Source organism: Rutilus rutilus (assembly GCF_951802725.1).
Source record: "Rutilus rutilus genome assembly, chromosome: 14".
NCBI lineage: Eukaryota > Metazoa > Chordata > Actinopteri > Cypriniformes > Leuciscidae > Rutilus > Rutilus rutilus.
In genome coordinates this window covers 3709014-3718851 of record NC_140219.1, presented here as the reverse complement: position 1 = coordinate 3718851, position 9838 = coordinate 3709014, and the positions used below count along the sequence as shown (strand labels likewise).

Below are 9838 nucleotides of genomic sequence, written 5' to 3'. Positions count from 1 at the left end.
ACTTTACATTAGCTGGAAAGCCTATTTGCCATCATGTTGGATGATAACGTCATAAACAGATACGCTTTTATGATCGTTGATTAGCGGACCATCACCTGCTGTTAGCATTCCATTGACTCCCATTCATTTTGGCGTCACTTTGACAGCGAATAACTTTACATCTGAGGCGTTTAAAGACTCCATTTGTCCATTATTTATTTCTAAAGAAACACGACAATGTATAAAAGGCTCCATTACCTTGTGTCTTACGTTATGGCCCCGTAGAAGCAGTTTTTGTAAAAATAGGCTAACGATTGCGTCATAACCACGCGACTCTCTGTCGCACAGTAGAGAGATTACCGTATGGACAGGAGGAGAAGCTTGCGGGCAATCGGGGGGACGTGGAGGTATAAAGTCTGATAAAGTCAAGGGAGAAGCCCATAGAGAGTCATAAATTTGCTCCTGCTCCTAGCTCATGGACAGCTCGTCACACTCCGTCTCTGCAAGATTCAGAAGGGAATGATTCAGATTTCTCTTGGCACAGCTACTAGAAGACAGACGGGTTGCTCACGTCACATCTACGTCGTCAAGCTCAGCGTGAGTCTGCGCAGTACGCTCGACCATCAGGAAGAGAGTGCTTCTAATTGACTTCACTTGTCTCCGCTGTGTCCATTTCTTTTACTGTCTATGGATTTGACCAGGTTTGAGTGATACGATGTGATTTACTAAATATGATGAACTCAATAACAGGCTAGTAGTTGTAGGAAGATTTAGTGCATCTTGAACGGGTATTTTTGCTAGATCTGGCAGGTTTTATTAGGAGGTTAACAAGTGCGTGTCCAGACGAAATCTTTGGCAGGTGTTGCTGTATTTAACGACTTTTGGTGAGATCAACACTGGCTCTAGAACCTGATGGCTGCGCTAATGAATCTTCAATGGCAACCACATGTTTCTGTTTTAAAAATGCGGGACACTTCTTACTTCTTTCAGGACACGGGTCAATGGGTGGTCATCCCAGTCAAAATGCGCTTAAATTTCCCCCCAAAACACATATGAGCATAGTTGAGACGGATACATTTTTTTTTATCCAGTAAGAAGAAATGTGCATAAACTGTGATGGAAAAACTTTTACTGAATAAATAAAAAGTCTGTCTTCAGAATGATTTGGTTTTAATTTCTTCCAGACATGCGAACGCAAGAGAACATGACAGCGTTTAGTGCATTTTGTTAAGTCATTTATGAAGGAGGAAAGAAGAGTCACAGAGGCTTCCCCCGATTGCAGCAACTTCTGTTTTTATTACAGAAGCAAGTGGTAATTCTGTTCCCTTGAGCACATGGGATGGAAACACTGCTTTATTTACAAACCTTTTATGCAACGTTTCAATTTTGCGCGCATAAATTTAATTCTCAGCTTCGGATGGACACATAGCTAATGTCAAGTTTATTTGTATAGAGCTTTTCATAATATGTTTCAAAGCATTTAATAAATAAAACAGACTTTTTTTTTTTTTTTTTATATATTGAAATGCTTTCTGATTCAGTTTAATATCGCTATATAAAAGCGCTATATAAATGTAACGAATTATTATTATTAATATGCAGAAACAACTATATACTCTTAGAAAAAAAAGAAAAAAAAAAGGTTCTGTGCGGTTCTATATAGAACTCTATGGTTCTAGACTCAATTTTAAAGAACCCTTTATACCAAAAAGGTTCTATATAAGGAGAAATGTGTTTGCGTAATACTTTCATGCTTAACATGTTACTTCAGTTTTTTTATTCTAGTGATAAAGTATGTTTACGAGCTGCTTGATTCATTACATTTAATTAAAATTGACAATGAATTAAACCTAAATCCATAAATTAATACTGTGATAGAACCTAGATCTAAAAGATTTAAAAGATCGCGATCTCTATTCAAACTCCCACGTGATCTCATTCCTAAACGACAACGATTCGGCTCTGTGTTTTAAATCTTTGACAAAATCACACCGTAAACATTCAAATCTGTGTTTAAATCGCTGATCCACAGAGAGCAGATGTTATAGGTATGAAACAGCTTCACAAAACAGTCTTTTCAATGACACAGTATTGTTATTTCTGTGTTACAAATATTCATATCACCGAAGTACTGGGATAAAAGTTTATAGTTTAGATATAAACACTGATGTCTACGGTAGCGATCGAAATAGAGTAAATCACATGTTGAAAGCAACTTAACGCTTAAAACATAAATTCAATGTTTAAATTCAGATTACTTTGTTACACCACCAGGTGGCGACAAGTGACTATTAATGAGTCATTAATGAGTCATTGAATCATTCACTCAAAAAAAATAAAATAATAATAATTCATTGAGATTAATTAAACATTTTAGATAGACTGCAGCAATTAACATTTAGTCAGAACCTCTAGTAAATTACGTTACTTTGTTTAGACTGTAAAAAAATGGGTAACACACCTTCACTCTCCAAAATCCCCAAAAATGGCACTGATTTGGGCCGTGATTATGTCGGTGTGAAATAAACAGTTATGGAAATATATAAATTAAAGCTAAAGCTCCAATCTCCTCCCGAAAATCCTCGGTGCCCCAGTGAATGCTTCGTTTAGAGAAGCTGTCAATCACAGCTGTCAATCATGACGTCACATTCCCGTTTTTATAGCATCAAATAACTAAGACCAAACTTATTTAAAAAAACGAACACTTAAACTTAAACTACCTAAATTGACAGAAAACATTATTTAAAAGTGTAATTCGATTGTTTAGTTTTCCTCGCGTCCCATTAGACTACATGGAGAGGGCGGGGTTTATGAGATATACTGGGACCAGCCACCGGGGGGCGATCGAGACTCAGGGTTTATGAGCTATACTGGGACCAGCCACCGGGGGGCGATCGAGACTCAGGGTTTATGAGCTATACTGGGACCAGCCACCGGGGGGCGATCGAGACTCAGGGTTTATGAGCTACACTGGGACCAGCCACCGGGGGGCGATCGAGACTCAGGGTTTATGAGCTATACTGGGACCAGCCACCGGGGGGCGATCGAGACTCAGGGTTTATGACCTATACTGGGACCAGCCACCGGGGGGCGATCGAGACTCAGGGTTTGTGACCTATACTGGGACCAGCCACCGGGGGGCGATCGAGACTCAGGGTTTGTGACCTATACTGGGACCAGCCACCGGGGGGGGGGCGATCGAGACTCAGGGTTTGTGACCTATACTGGGACCAGCCACCGGGGGGCGATCGAGGCTCACTTGGTTCAGAATCGAGATTTCTATCTATTAAAAAAAAAAAAAAAAAAAAAATCATGATTCTCAATTTATCCACAATCGTCCCAGTCTAACGAAACCTCTTTAAGGTTCTATATATATGAAGTGCCTGACAGAACCCTTTTTCTTCTAAAAGTGTAATTAAGCCATATGTAGGTCAATTCCCCAAAAACTGTAACACCGTGGAGCTTTCAAAACATTGGCATGACTTTAAAACAGTTTGTCCAGGAATTATCTGGGATCATGTCCATTGTGTCCATTGTGAACATGACTGGATGTCTTTCATCCAGCGCACCATTGTATCGTTCGACACCATGCACTACCTTCAGACACAGACACATATCCACCAATGCAATGGCTCAAAGCGCCCACACTGCTGTCTGCCATCATTTTTACACAAGAAACCTACACTGTAAAAAATTATTTTCACTCCAAAGATAAAAAATTTCACGGCATTTCCTTGTATTTTTTGCCAAATGTACTAGCGGTTTCTCACCCAACATAAACATTTTTTTTTTTAAATGTATAAAGTAGCATTTACTGAGGGTTTCCTATGCAATGAACTAGAGCAAACCCACACAAGCAATGACCTGATATCATCTATGATGTAATGGGTGTGCAATAGTATGATCTAATGCCAAATACATGCATCACATCGGAGGGGACAGGACACTTGACTAAATATTTTAACTTAAGTTTGTCACTGTTTATTGGTGACTACTTTACCACATTCAGAATATGGCATCTGTGTAAAAAAAACTCTATGTGTTCACACACACACACACACACACACACACACAGGGTGGAAGGACAGGGGGGTGGGGGCTAGATGAGGGAGAAAGAGCAATAAGAAAAATCCCAACAGTCATCAAAAGGAAAAAAAAAAAACTCCAGCAGTTGATTGTATTCGCTAATATCTCTTTCTGCCCACCCATTCATTTTTCCAAGTGCTGTCAATATATAGACCAACACGAGCAGGTTACGAGTCACTTGCACTTGTGCACTGAGGATAACCATCCAGCAGGTGACTCGAACCTCGAAGGACTTCCACGACACCATGTCTGCTCTACACTGGATTTGTGCCCTGACACTGGCGCTGGTTTGCTGCCTGAGCGCCCAGCCTGTCAAACGAGAGGTCGATGAGAAAGCACAGACAAAAGAGGAGATACTTGATGCACTTAAAGAAGTTAAAAATGTTCTTAGAGACAATTGTGTAAGTATTATCAGCTTTTAAAACACCCAGCAATATCAAACCATTTTAAACTGTTCATGCATTTATGCTTAATTTTTATTTTTTATTTTACAGCCATACGACACGGAAATCTACTCTCCTGATGACATTGATGAGGTAAGCGAACTCTTTTATTTAATTTTAGCTTTAAACATCAGTTTGCTTGCTGAAGAGAGATAGATCACTCACACAGGAAGGAGGTTACTACGAGAAAGCCAAACCTCAAGCCAGCTCTCACAACAATTCTCACACACACACACACACAACACACACACACGAGCAGCTGAGAGAGACAGAAGAGGAGATGCGCTCTGCAAGCTAAAACTCCAGGCCTAACACACTCTTTCTCTCTGTTTCTTTCAAGAAATGTTTGTCTTCAGCTCTGAGCTGCACTATCAGTGAGCTAAATGTAATTCGAAAAGAATGCGATCTGGAAGATGACGAAGGTGACTTCAATGTCTTCGAAAACCTCTACAGCGGACTGGATAAAGCAAAGAATGAAGTAAGTGAAATTTAATCAACGTCAACACCCAATTTTTATATATTTTATCAATTAGGCCTAAAAAGTAGCGATGACCGTGATTGGTGATACTTTCTTAAAAATAAAAGTTGGTTAAAAGTCATCATTGGTTCCACAAAGAAGGTTCTTAATAATGCAAAAAAAAAAAAGTTTTTTATTCTGTTCACTGAAAGTGAAAAATGTTTCTTCTGTGAAATCGCTTAAAAAAAAAAAAATTCCTTTTTGAACCTTATAGTGGAAATATGTTCTTTAGATGTGTAATAACTGCACGTTTCTTTGGGGAACCTATTACTCTTCTGTGGCATCTCTGAGAAACCCTTATGTTTTGAGAGTGAAGACTCATATTGTTCTCTCTTCTCCTCCTCTCTCCAGACTACACCGAGCCCAAGCACATGCAAAGCCTGCGAGGCGTACCCCACAAAAAATGCTGTGGAGTCTCTAGAAGACATCAAAACTCTGGTGGAGCGATGGGGATTAAGTGAAAGTTAACCCGCTCTCGATCGCTGCAGGCTTTGGGTTTGCAGCTATTTCTAGACCATGTTTAGAAAAAAAAAACTTCAACTATTTAAATAATGTCTTTATACATTGCAGTGCTATGAATGTATCCTTGATATAGATGTTTATGTAACTTCCATGAAGACCGACATGTTGCCAGTTCTCTGAGTTGTATTTTGTTTAAAAAAAAAAAAAAGCACTAGAATGTATTACATAAGCTTTGCTTGTTATTTATGTATTTATTATTTTATTAATATTTATTTGAATTATTATTGAATTATAAATTGATTATTTATTTGAACGTCTGCTATTTGTTTTACAATAAAAAAAAATGTGAACCGAATTCTTCTAAAAGCTTGAGATTTCACTGATTTCAGTCATCGAGTGGGTTTTATTACGCGGCCGTCACAGGTGCTAAAAACACGACTGCTGATTTCGATTCTGACCCCCTGACCTACATATAAACTGCGTTTATTTGAGCGTTTGACCCCGTTTCATCGCTAAGGTGGACATCGTGTGTGTGTGTGAACTCAGTGGGAAAGTCCCCGATCACACGTTCTATGACAAGCAATGGGAAACATGCCTGGAAAATATTTTCTACACCTACTACTAATAAGTCATCACTCTTGCCCACCTAAACCACACTGGGATGCTCATCGTTACACTGAATTAGAGTTATCAGTTATGGCACGTTCCTTTAGCATGCGTTCTGGTTCACTTCATGTGATGTAGTTGCGGTCAGGCACTTTTGTCTCTCTACATTATAACACGTTACTCACTCCTGGCCTGACAGCAGAGGGCGTCTGTCCAGAACAACTTTAAATGTTGTTAAATATGTTTTTTTTTTAAATAGCAGTGCTTGCAACGCAGCAAAAGTGGATGTTTTTGGGGCATCAGTGCTTGTCTTGTTTTCTGTCGGCACCGTTAACACGATCACTGGCTGTGAATGCATGAACGTGCAAGGAATGCAAGCCATTTAATAAATATTCCAATGATGTCATCAATGCGGGTAACATTGGAAACGTGGAAAATTATGTCAGTGTCAATGGGAGCTTTTCAAATATTTCTTATAAAGTTTAGAAAAATAAACAAATGGTCAATGGGAGATTTTTTTTTGTGTGTGTGTGTGTGCAAAAAATAAATTAATCAATGGTCAATGTCAGAATTATGTTTTTTTTTTAAAATCAAGTTTACAAAAATAAACAAATAAATGGTCAATGGGAGATTTTTATTTATTTAATTTGCATAAAAAATAAATTAACAATAAATGGTCAATGGGAGATTTTTAGTTATTTAATTTGCATAAAAAATAAATTAACAATAAATGGTCAATGGGAGATTTTTAGTTATTTAATTTGCATAAAAAATAAATTAACAATAAATGGTCAATGGGAGATTTTTATTTATTTAATTTGCATAAAAAATTAATTAACAATAAATGGTCAATGGGAGATTTTTATTTATTTAATTTGCATAAAAAATAAATTAACAATAAATGGTCAATGGCACAAATATGTCTTTTATCAAGTTAACAAAAATAAACAAATAAATGGTCAATGGGATATTTTTATTTATTTAATTTGCATAAAAATAAATTAGCACTAAATGGTCAATGGCAGAAATATGTATTTCTTATAAAGTTTACAAAAATGACTGAATGAATAAATAATTGATCAATTTTATTTCTTATAAAGTTTGCACAAAAAAAAATTTAAATGGGAGATTCTTATATTTCTTTTAAAGTTAATAAAAATAAAATGAAAGAATAAATAACACTGAGGTCTTATGTGATGCATTCAATGTGTATAATTGTCTACAAAACCATACATTTGATTACTTTTATTAACAAGCCTAGTGATTTGAGGCATTACTCATGTCCGCAGAACAAACGGCGCAGCACGTGTTTAGTGTCAAAGCTTATTACTTAGGTAAGTGTTGAAATCTCTAATCCTGTAAGTATGAGCAAACGAAGTAGTGATACTTGACATGGCAAACACTGCCTTCCTTCCTGGAAGGTGTGAAGGGAAATGATTAAACTGCACTTTACAGCATAAACAAACTCTTTCAGGTTGTGTGTGGGCACCTCTATAAGGTTCCTGCGTGGGTCCCAATCACCCCAAAAACCAAACGCACAACACTGAGCAGCACTAAACCACAGTGCTTGTGCATTTATTTCACTGCTTTAAAAGTTGATCCCAGGCGATGATTGCTCAAGACTAACGCCCACCTTCCTGATCAGGAAATGTGCAGGGATAAAGGGGGATGTGGGATGACGGGACGGCCCGCCAGCGCAGCAAACAAGACAGGAACCGAAAATAAATAAATATATAAATTGGCCCACATGTGAGAGTTTATGTGGTTGAGCCCTTTAAACCATGAACTGATACTATCTGAGTTACAACCAACTGCAAGATCTCAAGCGCCTGAGCTAACACTGACAATACCTGCTCGATATCAGCTCAGCGTGAGGAACGTACGTGTGTGACCCTGGGTCACGAGTCGCACGGGTATATCTGTGGCGATAGCCAACAATACATTGTACGGGTCAAAATGATTGATTTTTCTTTTATGCCAAAAATCATTAGGATATTAAGTAAAGATCATGTTCCGTGAAGATATTTGGTAAATTTCCTGCCGTAAATATATAAAACATGTATTTGTGTGAGTGAATGCGGCACAATCGCCAACATAAATGAACAACTTTAAAGGAGATTTTCTCAATGTTTCGATTTTTTTGCACCCTCAGATTCCAGATTTACAAACAGTCGAATCTCGACCAAATATTGCCCTATCCTAACAAACCACACATCAATGGACGGCTTATTTATTCAGCTTTCATATGACATATCAATCTCAATTTCAAAAAGTTGAGCCATGTGACTGGTTTTGTGGTCCAGGGTCACATATATGATGTTGCAAAAATCTAATAGACAATATTTAACTACTTTGATGTCAGCACTAAATGATTTTTGCATTTAAATTTAATGTGCAGTTTGTTGTCATTGCTGCCAATTTTAACACATTTGTGAATGTCAGTTGACAAGCATTAAAAATTATTATTTTAACAGTGTGGACATGTTCTCCGTTATTTCTTAATTCATAGTTTTACAGTAAAGCACAGGTGAAATGATAAGAATAACCCAGCAAAAATAACCCAGAATGGCAAATCCATTAATGGTAAAAAATTACTACATCTTGGGTTTCTCAACAACCCAGCCTGCTGGGTTAAAATGTCACTGGGTTAGTTTAACCCAGTATGTGTTCTGTCCAATATATATCCAGCGCTGGGTTGCCAATTGGGTTGTTTTTACCCCAGCCATTTTTAGAGTGATCAATAACTCACCCTCATGCCAGATTTCTCTCAATGGAGTTGAATGAATGCAGATCTTCAGTCTGCCAAAAAAGAGCCATAAAAAAAGAAGTCCATACGTCTGTGCCTCATAATTCCCAATTCCAAGATTAAACTCCCTTGTAGGAACATCTGTGGAGTCTGTGGACAATCTTAAAACGCCTCCAGCCAGCTTTTCTCCCTAGTCATGCAAGAACATGCCAGAACATGAATAGGGAAAGACTTAAATCAGCTTATTTTGCAACACAGAAGCTATTATCTGTGAACGTTCAAGACTTCATTTAGGTTAATAAATAGAAGAATAACAGTGCGGTTAAACGGTAAAACCATTTGTGCTATGATTATGATAACAGATTTAAAATTAAATGATATAATATGATACAAATACCAGTTCTGTAATAAATCAAGTAACATAACACTTTTTTTGTAGAGCTAAAATTAACTGGAAGTGGAGGACAAGAAAGTCACCATAAATCATCATTATAAATGATTTAATGTGCCTCGTAAATAATCCTGAATCAGAATAACTTCCCAACCTGCGGGGCAACCTGTCACTCACATGAGATCAGCCAATAGCAAACCACAACCAGCCAATCAAATCCCCACAGACAAAATCAAGCCCCGCCCACATTAGTTCCTGTTCCAGAAGCGTTTCACTCGGATATACGACTAGAGGTGGGCGATGCTGCAAAATTCGGTATCGATCCGATACCAAGTAAATACAGGGCCAATATCGACACCGATAAATATACTTTTTAATTTTAAAAGCATGCACTTGACCGTACATGTGCACGCTAGAGCAGTGTGTCGTGATTTATGAGGTGAATGCATCATTAATATGCTAAATCTGAAGACGTTTTCAATATTTTGTGATTCGTGCTCTCAACTCGCCTGTAATTAGTCAGTGACTTTTACCAAACTACCCTAATTATAGTAAATGCACTATTGTTCACTAGCCTATACTGTTCAAAGGTTTGGGGTCTGTAAGAT

The 9838-nt window shown here is 37.7% G+C and overlaps 1 protein-coding gene across 1 annotated transcript; it reads left to right on the top strand.

Annotated features, from left to right (window-relative positions):
* Window positions 1–3942: 3942 nt before the first annotated feature.
* il2 (interleukin 2) lies at window positions 3943–5842 on the top strand. Its single transcript, XM_084430253.1, has 4 exons — window positions 3943–4466; window positions 4560–4601; window positions 4849–4986; window positions 5377–5842. The coding sequence occupies exons 1-4, from the start codon at window positions 4311–4313 to the stop codon at window positions 5491–5493; spliced, it is 453 nt and encodes a 150-aa protein (XP_084286379.1). The 5' UTR covers window positions 3943–4310; the 3' UTR covers window positions 5494–5842.
* Window positions 5843–9838: the final 3996 nt, after the last annotated feature.